At 36.4% G+C, this 23335-nt stretch overlaps 1 protein-coding gene across 1 annotated transcript; it reads left to right on the top strand.

Annotated features, from left to right (window-relative positions):
* Positions 1-119: 119 nt before the first annotated feature.
* LOC145641478 (U2 small nuclear ribonucleoprotein A'-like) lies at positions 120-22967 on the top strand. Its single transcript, XM_081692288.1, has 8 exons — positions 120-312; positions 989-1029; positions 1527-1656; positions 1840-2045; positions 4104-4268; positions 20796-20846; positions 21046-21228; positions 22531-22967. Exons 1-7 carry the CDS (start codon positions 231-233, stop codon positions 21223-21225), a joined length of 855 nt encoding a protein of 284 aa, XP_081548414.1. The 5' UTR covers positions 120-230; the 3' UTR covers positions 21226-21228; positions 22531-22967.
* Positions 22968-23335: the final 368 nt, after the last annotated feature.

The raw sequence follows: 23335 nt of genomic DNA, 5'->3' as shown, positions 1-23335 counted from the left end.
ATTATTTGTGAGATATATAATATTACTGTCTACTTTTTTTCTAGAAAAGAAAAAAAAATAAAAAAATAAACAGTTGAAAATACCTTATTCAAAAAAAAAATCTGAAAAGTAGTCACAGTAAAACCCAGGACTGATAGAAATTGGTCCGCACCGTTTGTGATAAACCCTATACCCAGCGTTTAAGCCCTATTTTCATTGTTGTTGTTCTCTTTCAGTTGTTAAACCCAGAAATGGTGAAACTGAATGCAGATTTGATTTGGAAAAGTCCTCATTTCTTTAATGCTATCAAAGAGCGCGAATTAGATCTTCGAGGTTTGTCTCCTCAATCAATTTTCTATATCTTCGTAAATTTTGTAATTCTCTGAATCATTGAGTGTTTATGTCTGTAACTTAGCGTTCTACAGATTATTTATTTGAATCCCGAATCAATGTCATTTAGGCTGGGAATTCCCCGTTCTACCATAAATTAGCAATTAGGTTAAGCAATTTTTAATTATCTTTGCTTGGTTAATGCTTATCAACAACACTTCTGTTTGATGGAATATCAATGTTATGTGTAATTGTTTGTTATTAATGGGGGAATTCCCTGTTCTGCTTGCTTAATGCTTATCAACAACACTTCTGTTTGATGGAATATCAATGTTATGTGTAATTGTTTGTTATTAATGGGGGAATCCCCCGTTCTGCTGGCTCAATGCTCATCAACAACACTTCTGTTTGATGGAATATCAATGCTATGTGTAATTGTTCGTTAGAGTTAATGGGGGAATTCCCCGTTCTGCTTGCTTAATGCTTATCAACAACACTTCTTGTCGCCGTCTGTTGTTGTTATCTATAATTATTTTGCTCCAAAACATCAATCGTATTGTGGACAACAATCTCGTTCTTAGATCTTTATCCTCACTATGGAAAGATCCATCAGGAACGTTTTTTCAGGTTTCAATTACTACAAACTACAATGTACTTATCTTTCTCCTTTATTTCACAGGAAACAAGATTGCATACATAGAGAACTTGGGTGCAACTGAGGTAATTTCTGTTCAGAGAGAATACATAACTACGATTTTATCTATGTAGTATGCTCCCCTCCATGTGATTGCAAGCTTTATTATACCATAATACATTTGTTTTAGGTTTTCTGATGACCCAGTTGCTTTGGGAGTTGGGACAGGAAAAATTACTGTTTGAACCTTGTTTCTGTCACGGAGTAGTCTAGCTACTAGTAAACTATTGTAAATATTCCAGATGCGATATTGTAGTGAAGCTTTCATGGAGTAGTCTAGCTACTGTTAGTCTGTTACACTATTTTAAAAGTTCCGGATGTGATATAATAGTAAAGCTTATGTTATGCTCACATAAGCTATAGCTGGTAAAATGCGCACTGTCCAGTTTTTTTAACTGCTGATTTTGTTGAATAGTTTTACTGGTGTGTCAGCTATGTCCTCACATTTGTAGTTGTAGCTGCTTAACTGAGAATACTTTGGACAATACTTGTTTGACTTTCATTTTTGCGCACTGATGTGCAGGATCAATTTGACACAATTGACTTGTCAGACAATGAGATTGTAAAGCTCGAGAACTTCCCTTATTTGAACCGATTGGGAACTTTGTTACTGAACAACAATAGGATTACGCGCATAAATCCGAACATAGGAGGTGAGATGACTCATTCACTCTCACCCTTCTCTTATAATCTGCTTGCTTGAGAAAGAGGTGGGAGCTCAGGTGACAGAGTTCCTTACATCTTCATTTTGGAGGTTGGGTGTTCAAGTCTTATGTACGCCAACTGCCATTATCTTGCTTGAATCTTTGACAAATTTTAACTGTTTGAATTTGCAGAATATCTGCCAAAACTGCATACACTTGTTCTTACAAATAATCGACTTGTCAATTTGGTTGAGATTGATCCACTTGCATCAATTTCAAAGCTGAAATTTCTTAGCCTGCTGGACAATAATATTACTAAGAAGCCAAATTACCGCTTGTACGTGATATACAAATTGAAATCACTGCGTGTGCTGGACTTCAAGAAGGTGAAACAAAAGGTGAGTTAAATGCATTTTCTCACATTTTGCCATGCAATTATGTTTGAACATATTAGTTTTGAAGATTTTTGTGCTGGTGGATTTGTTCAAAGTTTTGCAGCATTCATATCGAATTGTACTTTCTAAATCCTACAATGTTTATGAGCAGGAAACAATCGCTACCACTTTATCGGCATAGGGTTCTTTCTCTTATTGGATTTCTGTGAGATTGTGTATTTGATTACGAGTTGTGGACTCATGGTTGGCACTTGAAATGGATATGTTTGCGTGGAAGTGTGCACTGGTTATGCCAAACTAGCTTACATATCAAGTAGTCAGACAAAAGACAGCAATGTCTTATCTAAATGCTACTGTGGCATACGAAAGCCCTGTGACTACAAGTTTATATGCAAGGATTAAGTAAAGGTGTAGTTCTTGATTTTACCATGTCTTCAAGAACTAATCAAGAACAAAGGAGAGAATTAAAGTTGAGAATTTCCGGTCTCAATTAACTAATTTATGGCGTGAAATGACGGGAGAGTTTGAAGAGAGAATGTTTGGTGTTAGTCAATTTGGTTTGGTGTTAAGGGTTTTTACTATGGAAGCCATAAAAAGTTTCACCATCCTTTATGAATCACTTTATATACTACTATGGGAAATGGATGCATCATGGTACTTTTTAAGATATGGGGAAAGTATATTAACGAGTGTCTAGGAAGTTTATTTGAGGTTTTAAGGAATCTGCTTTAAGACTAGTTTGAGAACATCAAGAGGCTAAAGAAAGCAATATATTATTTTGTTATTGGGTTGCATTTTGGGTAATTTTTGCCACTCCCCCTACTGCCCTCCCAATTTTTTCCGGTGGAGATGGATTCTTAATGAAGATAGTCAAAGAGTATTTTCCGTTTTCGGCTTTTTGTATGTTATTTGTAGAAATTATCTTGTTAGTGGGTAGTACAAGTAAGGGTACCAGCAATTAATTAGAAATCTTAGAATTTGAAGTCAAGAGATTCAAGTTGGGTGAGTAATGAAAGTATGTACACTAGATGTTTGGGTGATTGTAGGTGACAAAGAATTCAATCAGGATGGGAATTTGGACAATTGCCATATTTTAGTGGGATTCAATGATGCTATTGATCTCTATCAATCAATTCTACAATGAAACATAGGAAACATGATAAATCATGGTATATGTTGGGTGGTTGAGGTGAAGGAACACATTAGGGGTCCTATGAGACAAGAGAATACCCTGTTAAGAAATTAAATAATCGAGTTCTTGATTCTTTGTTATGCTGCATGGCAGTGAACTGAAGCTTATGAGCTTGTGGGCAGATATAAGAAGAGGTAAATCAATAATGAGGTGGTTAGAGACAGTTGGAGACTTTGGGTTAACCTTTACATTGGAAGTAGCACAGCTATAAAGATCAAGCTAAGGAATAGTGAGAAAATAAAGAAAAGAGAGTGAGGTAGCCTAATAAGAATTAGGAAAAGACGGATCACGTATGAAGATAAATCAGGACATAGCTTGTGATAATATTTACATAACCTTTAAAACCAGCTCTAAGTAGGTAGGGTTTTATTTATTTATTTTTTTTATCTTGTGTTGCTTGGGCGCTTTTGCCCTTATGCTATTTCCTTCTCCCTGCTTACTTCTCTTTATTCTGCTAGCTCCTTTTCCTTGCATGGTCGTTACTTCAGTATGATACTTGCATTGCTATATTCTTTTGTTCCCATTCATATGTTCTTACCTACAATCTTTTCAGAAATAAATTTCTTACCCTTGTTTGGTGTGACAAATTGCTTGTGTATGTACGTGTACCAATCTTTTTAGAAATAAATTTCTTACCCTTTTTTGGTGTGATAAATCGCGTGCGCGCATCTGTTTATGAGAGTGCGTGTGTGTTAAGGTTTAAGCTGTCTTGAACATGATTGATTATTAGTACAATCCCTCCACTGCTTCCTTTTTCATGTGTAACAGTGTAAGTTTGTAAATAGTCTGGACATCTGTTGCAATCACACTTTTTTATGCTCTGTAGCATTTTCTAGATCCTTAACTTGGTGTTTTTATCATCTATATAGGAACGAGAAGAGGCAGATAAGCTCTTTTCATCCAAAGAAGCTGAAGAAGAGGCCAAAAAGGTAGTGAAGACAATCACATCTGAGGAGTCACCCATTGTTGAGGAGGTTTCAAAAGAAGAACAAGCACCCAAAGCTCCTACTCCAGAGCAAATCATAGCTATCAAGGTATATTAAATTAAGGGGCTTAACCTTTATTGTCTCTCCTTTATGAGATTTTTGTGCTTCTGTATGATGCTGAATTTCTTGCTTTAGTATACTATGATGTTTTGCTACATTTTCATGGCGTTAGGTATAAGTGTGTGAGTGTTGTACGTGTATGAGTCATACATGCATGGAAATCCGTCTTGATTATCTAGCCACTTCAAGCTGAGAACAAAATGTTGGCTACTCACAATATTTAAACTAAGATGGGCCATATTGACAACATTGTATTTATAGCATACATAATACATGGCACATATACTTAGTTGTAGATTGCTAAGTTGCTTATAATGTTTAATGTAAATGTATTGGTAGATTTATCTTAAGACTTACCAACAAAATAATCTTTTATGGATTTGATTGTTGTGTAGTAAAAATATTCTTAGTGTAGGTCACACTAAAATTGGCACAAAATCTTGAAAAATCATGATGTGGACACACAAAAAAAAAAAAAGAGATTATAAATAAAAGAAATGAAGCATTCAAGTATGTTTAAGTCATTTGGGTTTCTATAGACTTACGTTTCATTCGAAAGATATTAAAGAATGTAATAAAGGTAGAACAAACGAAGAAGATTATGTAAGAAATAGGAAAATTTGGCTAGAGAAACATTCTATATGTCATATTTAGGAAATAATAACTACTACTGTATCTTATATGTTCTAAAATTTAAGGTTTTTGGTATTGCTTAATAGAATGTGTAAAACCCATTGAAGAGGCACATGTGACATGCCGCATCTTAATTGGTCTATTATTATCAATATTTGGATTTTTTTTTGGTCCTGCTTACTTTCTCCCTCTTTGTTTTATGCCCGTTTTCTTATACCTCCCCCCCCCTTCTACTCTCATAACAAAGTTTGTTGGGCTGAAATTGCCTTGTCGAAGGAAGGGAGTTTAAAATTGCTCAATTATTTTAAATTGCTACATGATTGGAATCTGGTACTTGGGAAGGAGCAACGTATATAAAAGCTTGCACACTAAGGCAATGGGGTTTAGGGTCTTTCCAAGCTTAGATATGTGTGATTGAAGTGGTGCTCAGTCTAAAATAATTATTAAAAAAAAAAGTTAAAGAGTTAAAATTATTGATGTGAGCTATAAAGAGTAAGGGATAGTTCAAGTGGTTAGATTTTCCCTACTTGATCGATTCTCATCACCCGCCCTTATCAATCAGTTAAAGCTTTAATCCCATAAGTGGGGTCGGCTACATGAACCAAATTTGATTAACCCGTGTAATCATCGATGAAGATCCTCCTTTTCTATCCCATACGATCAAATGCCTCTTTCTCATGCAAATCCATTTACTTCATATCCTTCCTAACTCCTTCCAACCAAGTCATTTTCGGTCTTCCTCTCTCTCGTTTAACCCCTCCACGATCTCACTCCTCCACTCTTCGCATTGGAATTCGTCTTACATGCCCAAACCAACGTAGACGATTATCCCTTAGTTTGTTTGCCACACCTACCTTCTTGCGAATAACCTTATTTCTGAATCTATCTCTTATGACTCTTTATTTAAAAAAATGCTGATGTGGCGTCAAACTCATTTCTTAGATCGCCTCACCTAGGTAAATATCGGCGCATCACCTCTACCACTTTATACACCGGAAGAGAAAAATAGAGAAGCCATGAGAATTGTACAAGGAGGATAAAGAGTGAGAATGTACCGGTGAAGGTAATAAAATACCACGGGAATTGAGTAGGAATAAAGAGCAAAAAAATTCTAGGTTTGTGATGAGTGTGGGGTAGGCTAAGTTGGTAATGGATAAGAGGAGGGAAGATGGTGGTTTGGAAGTGTGTTAATCGAATGAAATGAGGAAGAAGGGCTAGGTGGTTGGCGTATGGTGGGGAATGGGGGCTATAAAATAACTTAAAGGAGTAAGTAAGGAGTAGGATGCAATTCAATCCTAGTTTGATTCGAATCCGTTTAAGCATAATCCGAATCCGATAACATAGATCCGGATAGGATGCGGATCAGACTTGGGCTTTGCTCAAAGTTCGACACTGTTAGATCTAGTTCGACTCGAGTCCTTGGTTTTATTTAAATACATTATGTTTGAGGTGATAAAAAATCGGGCCGGGTCGGGACTTACTATAATTTCTCGTGCCCAAACCCGCAATAAAGGTAGCAAGCTTGTTGGCGAAAACGAGTTTTTTAGGCCGGATTCAAGCTTTTTAATTAAAATTACTTTTTTAGGCTTGCCCAAACCCGTCCTATTTTCGGGCCGGATTGGACCGGGCCGATGTTGATCACCTCAACATTGGTTTAGATTTTATATATTAGGTCTTTTTTAATTTTTTACGCACTAATATGATGTAAAAAAATATTATTAGAGACAATATAAGCATTTATAAATAGTATGTCACATTATTTAAAAAAAATAAAATAAGGGTGCTCGGATTAATTCGGATGTCCGAATAAATGGATTAGATTCGGATCCTTGAGATGTTTGTCGGATTCGGACTCGGGTCAATTGGATTTGGATCCGGATTTAGCCTCATTTGGATCGGGACTTAGGGAGTGGTGTAATTGATTCAATTCGAGCTCCTCACAAGCTTGTGTTCTTAAAAAGGAGGATTCTCGGCTGCCAGTAGTCACGTGGCATTCCTGAATTTCCTTTTACTTTCTGTCACCTAAAAGTTTGACAATACAAACCCTACTTTGATCCCAAGTCAGTAAGCATCACTACTGTAGGAGCTGTTGGGGATTTTCTAGTAAACAAGGGTCACAAAGAAATGGAAATGAAACTATTGGAAAAACCTTCGAGGCGTGAACGAGATCATTTTCCCAAAAGTATAATTCCGATCGTATACTTCAACCGGGTATTACGGAAATTACTCCGGAGATACAACGTAGAACAATTACAATAACTTGTAGGATTATTGCAATACAATGTATTAAAGTGTCTATATTTTGTGATAACGAATAATTGATAGTAACTTCCTATGCCAAAGTGATAAGATAGAAATTATATTTCATCTCACAAAACTACCTTCATCATATGAGAAGTTTCTCATATATATAAGATAGTAGTACGTCGTTACGTTTTACCAAACGTAACAATGCATTTAGTCATGCATTAAAACAAGTTTTATGTCATGCATTGAACAATGTCATAACACATACATATACAACGCATCAAACATCAAATGTTAGAGATGCATTAAACAATGCATTAATACACTAAGCTATAATGCATTAAGTATGAAACTGCCGAACTAAATCAAGAGAAATTAAAACTGAAAGCGTAAGTAGTAACGATGGCAATAATAGTGACAAATCAACCACTTTCTTCCTTTCTCTTAACTAGTTGTATACTACTACCTTAATCATATGTTGTCTAAGTCATAACACCTTAACCAAATGACTTAAACTTAACAAATAACATGAATAATAATCAATTAAATATTCTAAATTCTCCAACAATCCTCCCCCATTTAGAGTATTCAAAACGATTTATTGCATAAAAACAACATCATCACTAAAACAATCTTATGCATACATGAAAGTGTACAAAGACTTGAACTCCCACTTAGTGCAATATACAATCCAAGAATCCGTATTCATTTGGTATCGTAAAACGTTTGAACCAAAAGCAATACATATTGGATACTTGAAGATATTACACACACAAGATTAATTACTTAAATGCATATTAACTTGACACTTAAGCCATGTGTCCATATCTATTCATAAGTATATCGAAGCTATGCCCATAATAACTTCTTGAAGCGGCTAAACCTCATACTTATATAGGTAGATTTCCAAAACATGCTCCCTATTCTATTAAGTTAAACAACCTCTTTTACATCATAGAAAATTCGGAACTTTACCTTGGATGAATAAACAAGTTCCTAATTAGCAAATGAAAAAGTTAATCTTATTTGGGTGTTAAGTTAAGACTCCCTCATTTGTAATTATTTAGGGCTCCAATCCTAAACCGATTTCCATCTTATAGTTAACATCTCTTGCCAATGCCTTTGTAAAGTAATCGGCGAGATTTAGATTTGTTCGAACATAATCAATAGTGATCACACTATCCTTGATAAGTCCTTGGATGTAACTATGCCGTACTCCATTGTGTCTTGACTTACCATTATAAACTTGGCTATAAGCCTTTGCCAATGTAGCATTGTTATCACAATGTATCACTATTGGTGATATTGGTTTTGGCAACAAAGGAATCTCAAACATGAGATCCTTCGACCATTCGACTTCTTTACTAGCCGAATGCAATGCAATGAACTCCGATGTCATTGTGGAGTCCGCAATGTAAGTTTGTTTCTTAGAAGCCCGTGAAATGGCACCTCCCCCATATAGGAAAACCCATTCACTTGTGGAGGAATGATCTTTATTAGAGATCCAACTTGCATCCGAATAACCTTCTACAACCGAAGGATATCCACTATAAGACAAACCATAATCCATAGTTTTTTTCCAGTACTTCAACAAGCGTTGAACTGCTTGCCAATGTAGCATACTAGGCTTACTAGTGTACCTACTTAGTTCACCAACCGCATAAGCAATATCCGGCCTAGTACTTGTCATGGCATACATCAAACAACCTATTACTTTAGCATATTCAACTATTCAAGTTCTGAAACTGCATTACCTTCATTAGGTATCAACTTTATGCTAGGATTCATAGGTGTTGAATAAAGAGAAGTAGAGCCATCACTCACATTGAATTTCTTGAGCACTTTCTCAATGTAATGAGATTGTGACAAGATCAACTTTCTTTTTTCCCTCTTTATCCTTATGCCTAACATGACATCCGCTTCTGTCATGTCTTTCATGGAAAACTGAGAACTAAGGAAGGATTTTGTCATTTCAACTTATGACAAATCCGTTCCAAAGATCAACATGTCATCTACATATAGATAAATTATGACACCTTGACCGTTGTCATCAAATTTGCTATATATACATTTGTCTGAATAGTTCAACTTGAAACCATTAGACAACACAGCCTCATCAAAATTTTGATGCCATTGCTTAGGTGCTTGTTTTAGCCCATACATAGATTTAATCAACTTGCAAACTTCAACCTCTAGATCTTCATTCAAGAACGCTGTCTTGACATCCATTTGATGTATCACAAGATTGTGGATTGCTGCAAGTGCAATCAACAACCTTATAGTTGAGATTCTAGCAACAGGTGCATATGTATCAAAATAATCGATACCTGGCTTTTGTGTAAAGCCTTGTGCCACTAATTGGGCTTTGAACTTTTTAACCATTCCATCAATCCTCAATTTGCTTTTGAAGATCCACTTGCACCCTATTAGTTTACATTTTGGTGGTAGGTTAGCTAACACCCAAGTATTGTTTCCCATGATGGATTCCATCTCATCATTAATAGCTTCCTTCCAAAATGGAGCATCACGAGACTTCATAGCCTCATCATAGGTCAAAGGATCATCTTTCACATTAAAAATGTATGGAAATTGTGTCGAAATAGAATTCCTTCATCCTTTAACTAAGTATACATGAAAGTCTGAGCCAAAAGATTTTTTCTTTCCTTGCCCTCTTACTTCTCCTGGGTTGAGATGATGATGTTGATGCCTCCTCTAAATGAGTTTGGTCATCAATATCTTGATCAAATTCAATTTGGTCAAAACCGGTATTTAGAGTTATATCCTTTGGTCTAGGAATTGATGAATATCTATTTTCATCAAACAATGCATCTCTAGACTCAATGGTGGTATGAATCGACCAATAGTCATTTTGTTCAATTACATAGAACCTATAGGATTTGCTATGCACCGCATATCCTATAAAGATGCATTCCACTCCTCTTTCACCTAACTTTTTACGTTTAGATTCCGACACTTTTACAATTGCCTAGAACCCCAAACTTTGAGATGACTCAATTTTGGTTTCCTTATATACCATAGCTCATATAGGGTTACCTCATTCCTTTTCATTGGAACTCGGTTTAAAATGTAACAAGCGGTTAATACCGCTTCCCTCCAAAATCCATCTCTCAAACCGGAATAGGACAACATGGAATTAACCATTTCTTCAAGAGTCCTATTCTTCCTTTCCGCTACACCATTTTGTTGTGGTGTATATGCCGCGGTAGATTCATGTACTATATCTATTGATTGGAAATAGGTTGGATTAAAATATTCACCACCTTTATCAGTTCTTAATCTTTTGATTTTACTGTTTTTTTGCAACTCCACTTCATTCTTGCAGATTTTAAATTTGTCAAGGGCCTCATGCTTAGAATGCAATAAATAAACATAGCAAAATCTTGAATAAATCAATGAAAGTTGCGAAATACTATTTGTTGCCTAAGGAAGGTGTGCTATGAAAATCACATAGATCACTATGCATTAAATCAAGCAATGCATTATTCTTTTCTACAACATTAGGAAATGGTTTCCTTGTGATTTTTGTTAACATGCATGTCCTACATTTCTCTATTTTTGGATCAAAAGATGGAATTAAATCATGTTTAGACGTAAAATATAACTTTTTATAATTAACATGTCCAAGTCTTACATGCCATAGAGAAGAGAAATCATTAACAACATACATATTGTCTTTCAAAGCATTAGAAATATTAAGCTTAAACATTCCATCACACAAGTAAGCAAGTCCTACAAATAAACCACCTTTAGACAATATAAATTTATCCGACTCAAACACCGTTCTAAAACCTAAACGATTCAAGATAGCACCGGACACTAAATTCCTCCTAAGCTCGGGAGCATACAACACATCCCTTGAAATAAGAAATTTGCCCGAGCTAAATATTAACTCAACTTGCCCCTTGTCTAACACTTTTACGGTGGAATCGTTCCCCATGTAAAGAATCTCTCCATTGGTCACTTCAACGAAGGATTTAAACAACGAACGATCCTTGCAAACATGTGTCGATGCACTCGAATCGATGTACCGAGAAGTATCACCCTGCACACATAGGATTTCATAAATCACACAAATAATTCATCAAAGAATTAAATGAAGTTTGTGTACAAGAAATACATTGCTTGTCTTGGGATTGGCTAGAACCGCCTTTCTCACCTTGAGCTTTCTTGTTGCTCATCTTTTTCTTCCAAATGGTTCAATCTTTCTTAAAATGTTCGGGTTTTCCACAAACCCAACAAGCTCGTGATGTTTGACCATCACCTTCCACTTTAGGCTTTTTGCCTTTGTACTTTGAGTCATTTCCTCTTTTCCTCTCATAAGACTTAGCATCCTCCACCACATTAACCGTGGTAGAACTAGGATTAACATCCTTTTGTCCCTCTTGCACCCGGATTTCTTCCTCAACCCGTATATGAGAAGCCAAGCCCTTGAGATTAATATCATCTTTCTCATGCTTTAAAGCATTTCTAAAATCTTTCCAACATGATGGTAGTTTATCAATTATAGAAGAAACAATAAATGTCTCATCAAGGTTGATATTGTGTTGCCTAAAACTCCCTAAAATTCTCCGGATTTTATGAAATTGTTCCATAACCGGCCTACTATCAATCATTTTGAAATTATTGAACTTACTAATAAGAAATTTCTTGCTAGATGCATCCTCGGTCATGTACTCTAGTTCATCCAAAAGTAATTTAGCGGACTCATGAAATTGATAAACGTCAAACAATTCCCTAGACATATTGTTTAGGATGTGACCACAACATATGTAGTTGTCATTCTCCCACTTGTTCCTCTTTCTAGTAGCCTCCAATATCTTATTTTCCTCCTCTGATGGCTTGGGGGATGTGAATATAAGCCACACCAAGAGTTGTCAAGAAAAAATGCATCTTCTTTTGCCACCTTCGAAAATCAACACCCTCGAACTTGTCCAATTTCTGGAAATTGGTCATCATTTCCTTCACATTTGCCATCTTTGTAATAAATTATACTTTTGGACCATCGGGGATTTTCTAGTAAACAAGGGTCACAAAGAAATGGAAATGAAACTATTGGAAAAGCCTTCGAGGCGTAAACGGGATCACTTTCCCAAAAGTATAATTTCGACCGGAAATTACTGAGGAGATACAACGTAGAACAATTACAATAACTTGTAGGATTATTGCAATACAATGTATTAAAGTGTATATTTTGTGATAACGAATAATTGATAGTAACTTCCTATGCCAAAGTGATAAGATAGAAATTATATTTCATCTCACAAAACTACCTTCATCATATGAGAAGTTTCTCATATATATAAAATAGTAGTACGTCGTTACGTTTTACCAAACGTAACAATGCATTTAATCATGCATTAAAACAAGTTTTATGTCATGTATTGAACAATGTCATAACACATACATAAACAACGCATCAAACATCAAATGTTAGAGATGCATTAAACAATGCATTAATACATTAAGCTATAATGCATTAAGTATGAAACTGCCGAACTAAATCAAGAGAAATTAAAACTGAAAGCGTAAGTAGTAACGATGGCAATAATAGTGACAAATCAACCACTTTCTTCCTTTCTCTTAACTAGTTGTATACTACTACCTTAATCATATGTTGTCTAAGTCATAACACATTAACCAAATGACTTAAACTTAACATAACATGAATAATAATCAATTAAATACTCTAAATTCTCCAACAAGAGCATGGCTAAAGATCATGTCTTTGTCCTAAGCTTTGCACCTAGCCTCTAGGGCTTGTATTGCTTTGTAATGAACCGACTTTTGCAAGAATAAGAATTGAAAAAAAAAGACAAAAAATAGCAGAAAGGTTTAAGCTTTCATTAATTTCAGCCAAAAGGTTAGCAAGATAACTTGAGGTTATCACTCTCAACTTCTCAAGGGGTACCTTCACTTTATCAATCTTTTTTTATTTTCCCAATGCTCAACATCACATTAAGGCTAAGCCCTTCTTCTTTATATATAGTACAAACTTACTACAAAAAGCACTGCAATCTTAATTAGTATTTGACTTCATTTGCTGACCACAGTCACAGCACCCCTTACCACCTTGTTGAACTCATCTTAGTGGTATGTTGATTGCTTTTGTCTGCTTGTTGCTGATTCCCTTGCAAGCCATGGTTCTTCCCCCTCCTTGTGTAGACTTTGAGTGGTGGCTGTATGGCTTACTGTCGATTTATTACACGCTTCGGTGTGCCTTTCACCTGTTATTACATATATATACTGACTCGAGCTCGAGTAGCTTGCGAGTTGTATCGTATCATTAATGCACACCTAAGGTTAGGAATAAAAAATAGTGGGACTTGTGTTTATGGGCTCTTGTGGACCTAATTGTAAGTGGAGAGAAATATTTACCAAATAGAGAATTTTTAACTATAGTGGAAGATGCCAACTTTTCAGGGGTGGAGTGTAATAGACTTGGATTTTCAAATTATAAGTTCTATTGAACAAGAATTTGAAGATAAAAGCATGAGTCTAATGGCAGAAATTTGGATACAAAAGTGATAGGTTAATAGCTTTAGGCTATTACTCTCTTGATAACTTTAGGTTATCACTCTCTTAGTAACTTAAAGTTATGAATATCTTTCATTCCACAATACAAATCTCACTCCCTTTTATAATCAAGCAAAACTACAAAAATAACCTAATATTAATAGTGTTTGTCCTCTTCTGCTCAAGAGTATCAAATTTCAGCTTCACTCCCTAGTGCTTCTTTAATTAATTTGTCTCCTAGTGTTGCTCCTTGTACTGGGTCCGATACATGGAGGGAGTAAAAGGCACACTTCCTCTATTTATTTATATAAAAAAAGTATTTCATATCCTTGCAGAATGCATTTTAAGAAAGAGATTAGATAAGGTAAACATACAAATAAGCTTAAATAGGTTAAACACAAATAATATAACATGTCTCTCTTAACAGTGTTCAGATTATATCAGTTAATGTTCATTTACCTTTTTAATCACCTTAAAATGCGTGTCAAGGGGACATGTTGCAATTAATAAATAACTGAGGAAGTATAATTTTTGAAGTAAATTTGAACAAACAATGGAAACTGTTGCAGCATAAGTACTTTAACTTGAAATAGCAGCTGCAAATTTCTTGTGGAACTCATTGCCCATATTGGAATCAAGACTAGAAAAAATGAAGGATAGCAGAGTTCAATAATTAATTATGAAGGGGAGTATTATATAATACTTCCATTGTTCCACAAATATTGCAACAAGGATGAAATTACGCATCCCAAAGTACATTTTATATTGGAGTAAAAATTATAAAAAGTTGGTATTGTGACAATATTTTACAAGACAAATCTAACAAGACCCCACATGATTATATTTTACTTTACGTATAAATATAATCATAATATGTGGTCAAACAAGCGTGATGAATATTACTTTACGTATAAATATAATCATAATATGTGGTCAAACAAGCGTGGTGAATAGTGTAAAAGTCCAGTTGTTGCAATATTACTAGAACGGAGGAAGTTTCTATTTACAGACCAAGCTGAAAAAAATATAAAATAAAAAAGGGTTTTTCTTCATTATAACCATTTAATTTTCCGTTTTCTTCGACGTGCTCCCCCTTTTTGAGAAATCCACATTGTAACCCCAAAATACATTGAGTGTCTATACGTAACCTTGCCATTATCTTGCCGTTAACAAATTCCGTTAGTGGTGCCCACTCACCACTTAATAATATTTTTTTGTTCGATTTGCATGTTGAAAATGGTTTTGTACTTCTGTTAAAGGTTTTGGGGGCTATTTTGGTCTTTAAAGGTCCAAATTAAGCTTAGATTTAGCAAAAAAAAAAAAAAAACAAAAAAAAAATATAAATGCCTCGTTTTGCGTATTAAAAATGTCTTGATTTTCCTATTTACGTATTTAATGCGCACAATGAGACTTTGCATCATTTTTTTGCCAAATCTGAGCTCAATTTGGATCCTTGGGGCCAAAATATCCCCCGAAACCTTTAATTGAACAATTTTAACATGCAAATTGATAAAAAATAATTATTAAGTGAAGAGTGGGTCTCACTAACGGAATTTGTTAACGCGGGATAACGGCAAGGTTACCGTACAGAAGCTAAATATATAATGTGGATTTCTCAACCAAGGGGGGGGGGGGGGGGGAACGTAGAAAATTAGAGGGTTATAATGTAGAAAAACCCAAATAAAAACAAGATATACAAAACCAGCAAATATTGTGTTAACTTTGCTTAAATTTGTTAAAGAACAGATTGCTGGAAAAGAAATTTATAAATAAGAAAAAGTAAATTGTACTAATAAAAAAGACTGAAATGTGTCATTATTGGTTATAACATTATATGATATTTTTCTCCAAATTGCATTGCTTCACATTGGTTGCTAGCAGGAGCTAGGCAAGGAATGTGAAGGCTGAGGTCATAGTTAGTCAACAAGGGGATATTAAGAGTGATGATTTCTCAAATTCTCTTAGCTTGAGTTTATTAAATGGATGAATTTCACATTGTTTATTATTTAATGAATGTGGTGAGCATGATTTGGGAGTTTTTAATAAAAAGGAAATCCATGAAATGGCTTAATAGGGACTGCAGTGCCTCTGGCTGGGTCCTACGTATGTTTTATCTTTGTCAGAAAAGAAAAATTTTGGATATACTTGATGCAGTTGGTAGATTGTCAAGAATGTGTATTCTTAGTTTGTATTGAGTATTAACAAGATATATATACAACCTAAATCAAGGGCCTAAACTTAGCCTGTTAACAAACTAAATACAATATATGTACGGACTTAACACCCCCCGTCAAGTTGGAGCATGCAAATCATAAGTGCCCAACTTGTCAAGTAAATACAAAAATTGTTTACTCAACGCCTTAGTGAAAATATCCGCTAACTGATCACATACAACGGACTAATAATCCCATCCTGAATTGCATGCCAAACATAATGACAGTCAATCTCAATATACTTCGTGCGTTCATGGAAGACCGAGTTTTGCGCAATATATAACGCAGATTGACTATCACAAAACAAGCTCATCGCACGCGGATGAGAAACTCCCAAACTTTCGAGTAGTTCCTTAAACCATTTTAACTCATTAGTGGCTTCAGACATCGAACGATACTCTGACTCCGCACAAGATTTAGCAAATGTATCCTGCTTCTTAGTCTTCCAAGAGATAGGAGAGTTACCAAGAAACACCGACTAGTAATGGAACGTCTCGCCAAAGGACAACTAGCCCAATCCGCATCACACCAACTTGACAAATGTAAGTCACAACCTAGACAACCCTTGAAGTAGCGCACCGTACGATGGGCTACCTCCCAATGATCCTAACGAGGTTGCTGCATAAATTGGGATAGAATATGAACTTTGTATGCCAAATCAGGTCTAGTGAAAGACAAATAGATCAAACGACCCTGCAGATACATTTGCAATAGGAGGTGTCTCTAATTTTGCCGTACTTGCCGAGCGTGCCCCTAGCAAACCAGACTATGCAATAATATCAAGAGTATACTTTCGTTGGCACAAAAATATGCCTTTCGGACTACGGGCAACCTCAAATATGATTTGACAGATTACTCAAATATGATTTGAAATGTGAGATTGTAGAAGAATCATTCCCATAAATTATTAAATCATCAACATACACACCAGAACACTAAGATGAATAGCCCCATGATTCAGAGTAAGGAGAGAGTAATCAGAGTACGATTGCAGAAATCCGTACCTTTTGATCCTTGACTGAGATCGTACAAAGACTTGCGGAGACGACATACCAAACCAGATTGAGAACCATGGAAGCTGGGAGGAGGTTTCATATAAACTTCCTCATCGAGACCACCATGAAGAAAGGTATTATGGATATCCATTTGATGAAGTTCTCAATTTTTCGCTGCAGCAACAGCAAAAAAAGACACGAACTGTGACCATTTTAGCCACAGGGGCAAATGTCTCGGTGTAATCAATACCTTCCACATGATGATTGCCAAATATGACTAGATGAGCTTTCAATTGTTTAATCGTGCCATCTGAATTATGTTTCACCTTGTAAACCCAGCGACACCCAAGAGCCTTCTTCCCCTTAGGTAATTCGGTCAACTCCCAAGTTTCATTATCCTTTAAGGCAGAAATTTCTTTTTGCATAGTCTCTCTCCACCCCTCATGGTTCATAGCCTCTTTGAAATTACGAGGCTCAACCGCCGTATCTACTGCTGCAATAAAAACACGGTGTCGCATAGAAAATTCATCACAATTCACAAAATGTGAGTACCTGAGGAGCATGGAGAAGGTGAACTGGGAGGAGTCGACGCTTGTACAGTATGTGCAACATAGTTTTTATGCCAACCTGGGGGATGTCTTACTCAAGCATCGCGGCCAAGCTCAACCATAGGAATGTCATGAGTAGCGGCAGCAGCATCACCGTCCTCATGTGTGCTGCCAGGTGCGGTATTGCCCAAAGAAGAAGTGCTGGCAGCAGCATCAGTGGAAACCGCAGCCTGCCCGCGGCCACTGCCGTTTGCCACAGGGGGGGCTGCGGTGTAGGCTGCCACCAGCAGTCTCCTATGTGTCCAGACCAGCAGCATTCGTATGCTGATTGTGGTTGAGGGCAGCTTCTCTCCCCTCCAAAACCATCTCCATATCGTCCTAAAAATCAAAATCAATCCCGGACACACTCTCACGCATAGCAGTGGCAGCCACATTATTATCAGAGTCAATATTCAAAGATTTCTCACTAGCGAAAGGAAACTCATTCTCAAAAATCTTCACATCACGGGACACAAATATTTCACCCGATTCAAGATAATAGAGTTTCCAACCCTTTTACCATTCGGATAGCCAACAAAAACACACCTCCGACTCCTAGGTGCAAATTTATCTCCCTTAGCTTTTTGGTTATGAGCAAAACAAAGGGAACTGAAAACCCGTAACTCATCAAAACTAGGTTCTTTGCCAAATAATACTTCATATGGGGTTTTGCCTTGCAACAAACGAGATGGAGTACGATTAATTGAGTAAACCGCCCTAAGAACACACTCACCCCAAAAACCAATAGGCAAGTTCCCTTGAAACATCAAAGCACGAGCCACATTAAGAATATGTTAATGCATGCGCTCAACGCGCCCATTTTGTTGAGGTGTCCCAACACAAGAAGTTTGGAAAATTATGCCATGTTCATTAAAATAAGGAAGCATACAATTGAATTCAGCTCCATTGTCACTCCTCACAAATTTGACAGATTTTTCAAATTGACGCTCAATTATAGCAAAAGTTGATAAAAATGCGGAATAAACCCAAACACCTCTTCAATAATCATCAACCAAAGTAAAAAAATAATGTGCACCACAAGTAACGACCCCCAAAGATCACAATAATGTATCAATTCAAAAATACGACTTGCCTTACTATCACTAGTAGGAAAGACATCCCTAGATTGTTTAGCTCGAGGACACACACCACAAGCTTTATTCAAATATTTCTTAGCAGAACTACTACTAATAGGAGGAATCAACTTAACCACTCTATCCGATGGATGCCCAAGTCTTCTATGCCACAACTCAAATTCTGACACCGCTGGAACTTGCACCGCACATACTGTAGGAATTCGTCGAAAGTAGTAGAGTCCGTCCTTCCGTTCACCTGCTCCAATCAGGCTCCCCGAACGTTGGTCCTGTATAGCACATAAAGAATCAGTGAATCGTACAAAACATTGTGAGCAATCAATCATTTTAGACATGGAGAGCCCCCTTACACGAGAGCCCGTTTGGGCTAGAAGTGTGGATGCAGCATGGGCCCTCCTCATACCCAGCGCTTAATATTCCACCTGAAAGTGGGGGGTGGATGAGATTCGAACCCGTGACCTTTATGTCATGCTGGCTCCAATACCATGTTAATGACCAACTCAACCAAAAGCTTAAGCTGATGGGTGAGGCCCAGGAATATGTTTTTATACTCTATCATTCATTACCGGTAACATGATGGGATGCCCCCGTATCAATGATCCAATTGGACAAAAACTCACCCCGCATACGTTCTTGTTGGTGGAGATGAGCCATATTTAGCAACACACGAACATCCTCAGGTTTGAGATCACCTAAAGACACATTCTCACGGCATTAGCTCGTACAGGTGCCTTCCCAAGAAGTAGAAGACGAGGCAGCAGGGGGTGTGGAAGAGACCCCTTCCCACGCTTGAGATCATGCCACCACTCAGGATACCCGTGAAGGAGAAAGCAATCCTCAACATTGTGCCCGGTTTTCTTGCAATGCGAGCAAGATAGCTTCGATTTATCGTGGCAATCCATGACTCCTTTCGAGCGTACATTAGAAACAGCAAAGGCATGAGCACTATCCTTTGTTTGATCAATTTCAGCCTTCCTAAGAGCAATACCACGTGATTCCTCCTCTTGAAGGAGCGTTTGATATGCTCGATTCAAGTCAGCAGCCGGTTGTTGCTAGAGTAAACTGGTACGAACAGCAGCATATAAGGTATCATCAACACCAATTAAGAATTGACGAAACACCTCCTCTTCTCTGTGTACTTCCCTGCCACATCACACGTACACAACCCACACTCACATCCATGGGGCGGTTTGAGTCAACTCACATCGTCAACAGTTTCCAGTCGAGTAATTTCTTCTTCTCGGTTGGTTTCGTTATTGTTCCATTGATGAACACAAATTTCCGGCAGGATTTCAAGGACAAAGTTATTGCTCTAGACCACGCTAGGTAGTTATCCCCCTTCAAGATTACGTGAGTAATCATATTTCCAGGGTGATCTCCTGCACCCAAGTAGTACGGAGATGAAGGATTAATTTTCCCATCTTCCATTGCTAGAGAAGCGTACAGAGGAAAAATCAAGGATTTTTAGAATTTTAGGCCTGATACCATGTCAAGAATGTGTATTCTTAGTTTGTATTGAGTATTAACAAGGTATATATACAACCTAAGTCAAGGGCCTAAACTTAGCCAGTTAACAAACTAAATACAATATATGTACGGGCTTAACATAGATGTTACTGTAATGTAGACCAATACTGGGTATTTATGGTGTAACCAGAAATCTAAGATAGGCTATTAGCTTTCATCCTAAATTTGGCTGAGTTGGCATCTCACTCTTCTTATTATTAGTGTTAGTGATATTGAATCTATTATTTTTCAGGTTAGTGATAACTACTATTTTTAGAAACTTACTAAAGTCATTTGACACATAAATCAAGTACTGTAGCATTTCCTCAGTTTGTTTGCCATAAATGTCTACTTTTGTATGAGATATTTCAGCTAATACATGGATTTTCTGAATCCTTGTATACTTAGAGATACTTATCATGATATTATCAATTTAAAGTGGAGTTATTATAACCAAGTTTACTTTTTTTTTTTGATATGATTTATGCATGAGCTGGTATCTTCTGTACAACTTAATAACTTGTGCCTTTCTAAAATTATTCGCTGATATGTTGCTCCCATGTCTTGACTGTTGATTTCAGTGGTTACTGATTAAAACTTATGGCTTTAGTCATTGAGTTGATATTGAAGTTTAAATTGGGTGATCCAATCACAACTGTGTCAAGAGTTTATGGGACTTGATGTTGATTTTAATTAATTTGTGCAGGCTGCTATTGTGAATTCTCAAACACTTGAAGAAGTTGCAAGGCTTGAAAAGGTTACTAGCTTGTCGTTATGATTATTTTTTCCTTTTCGTTTCAGAGATTTTCTTTGAACCTTGAAATTTTCTTTTTTTTCTTTTCTCATTTAAACTATTTTATTGTGTGGGATGGTGCTGGTGGTGGAGATTTAGGTCCTTACAGTTGTTTGCTACTCATTCTAATGACTCACTGTGACTAAACATTTTACCTCTATAGGCACTGAAGTCTGGCCAACTCCCTGCTGATTTGAAGATTTTTGACACAGAGATTAATAACAATGCAGCTACCCAGGATGACAAGATGGTTACAGATGGCCAAAATGAGACAATTGTGCCGTCAGAAGATGCTGGATTGGTCAACAAGACTGATGAACATACAGCTATGGACCAAGATTAAACGGTACTGTTGCTTTTTTCTTAGTAACTTATTACAAGGACTCAGTCTGTTCTCCTTAAATTCTAGCCACATGCCATTGTGCAATTTAATGGCTGTTGTGACGATCAAATTTTAACTTGGCTATAGGCTGTTGATCATTATTTGAATTGATTATAATGGTTCAATGAGTAATGTTTAACATAATTCATTATGAATCTAGGGCCATTATTAAGGGCTTAAGGCCTAGTCCAGTTTACCTTATATTAACTTATTTCTTGAAAAGCAAGCTCTGGCAAGTTTAAGTTGGAAAAACTAAGTTCTGAACTTCTGATCAGGGTTAATAAGGGCTATCCTAGTTCAAATGACAACTGAAATAGGCTCTTATAAGGTCTATTATTATTTGGCTTTTCCAAATATTTTTAGCATCTGAAATTGTTTTTTTTTTTTGCCTCCAATTGGTTGATCTGACATACATGTAACTTCTGCTGGTATAAGTTTATTAGACGACTCTGGAGCTTATTAGACCCTAAGGTTATTGTTGTTGATCCATATGGTTTCCATTTTCTGATATTTGGGATTAAATTTAAGTGTGACTAAATTATGTGATAGATACTCAACTATATTTGCTGGTTCTGGTTTGGAGGATTTATTTCTCAGATACTTATTAGTGATATTGTTTGTATGTTGTTCTTTGTGAGTAATCTGCTTCCATCTGTTTTGTTTTTGTTTGGCACTTCGATTAAGGCCCATAATCTGAGTCCACATCCTTTCCAAGTTCACATTTTCCCCAGTTCTTCGGGTGGGGTGCTGGGAGCTTCTAATGATAGGCTGTGGCTTGAACTTGGTATGAATTTGTCTGATCTTCCTTTTTGTTTTTTCTTTGAATGCTTGCGTTTTGTAAAGAATATGATGGGTTTTTACAATTTGCTACCGTGGTAGCTGGATCAAGTCCACTAGTGTACATGCCTTCCTCATTTTTGTACGTTTAGACAAACGTGAAGGAAATTCTAGTGAGATATTTTTTTCATGTTCCTATTTGTGGAGGAAATCAAGTTTGAACTTGGCTTAATAACTCTGCTCTACTGATCTCAAAGATGTTTCAAATAGATAAACACGGAATATAATGGGCCATCAACCACTTTCCTTACATATCTCATTTTTTGTTATCATCTTTCTGATGGTGTCACCTGTATCGCTATGCCTTCTGTGCTCACTTTTTATCTAAAATCTTTGGCACGTGTAAGTAAGATTACGCTTAGACATATAGACATCTGGGTATTGTGCTTGCAATGTATTAACTAAGCTTCTTTTTCATTTTTGGTGCAGAGCTTGGGTAGGCCTCCTAATTTGATATTGTCGCTTATATTTCTAACCTACAAACTTGGCTATGCAACTCCAGCTCTTTGCTTTGAATGCTTTCCCTCCATACATCTATGGCTTGAATGTGGAGGCTACTTGAAATGCTTAAACTCATCAAATTTCCACATTATGTGTGTGTATTGATGTGTGACTTCAGATATTAATAATATTATACAGAGAAGCTGTGATTTGGCAACAGAGTAGTAAAAACTGGAGACACTAGGCCGCTGTATTTTAGTTCTTGTACATTTCAGATTTGAAAGTTCTATCCAAAGCCAAAATTTTCTAGCCAGTTATTTCCTTAGTGATATATTGGAAGCTTTGGGCAATCAATCAAATTGGTTTGGGAGCTGTACATCTGTGTTTGCTTCTTTTTATTGTAATTTGGTTCTAAAATTATTTCATTTGGACCTTTCTTCTGGGTTTAACCTTCCAGATGTTATGTTTGTGACTGGAGTCATCTTTTGCAATTCGTAACTACTAATGCAACAAAATCCCAACGAAGTCACATATTTGAACTTAATCATTTTGCGACTTTGTAGATGTAACGAAAGATTTGTTATATTTCTACACACTATAGCCTTCGAATTTAAGGTCAATTAGTAGATCTAGGGAACTCTACTTGTTCAACCGATTTTTGGGGAAAAAAACCCAAAATTGATCTAAAAGCGTGAACTATAACCTTCAATTTTATTTTGTCAGAGTTGGACGGTGTGCTAGATGATATTCTGTTTTTTTGTAGTGATTTTACGTTTTTCTCTTGGTCTCATGT

This window comes from Chenopodium album, chromosome 8 (assembly GCF_948465745.1).
Source record: "Chenopodium album chromosome 8, dcCheAlbu1.1, whole genome shotgun sequence".
Lineage (NCBI taxonomy): Eukaryota > Viridiplantae > Streptophyta > Magnoliopsida > Caryophyllales > Amaranthaceae > Chenopodium > Chenopodium album.
This window is presented reverse-complemented; position numbering and strand designations above follow the sequence as displayed.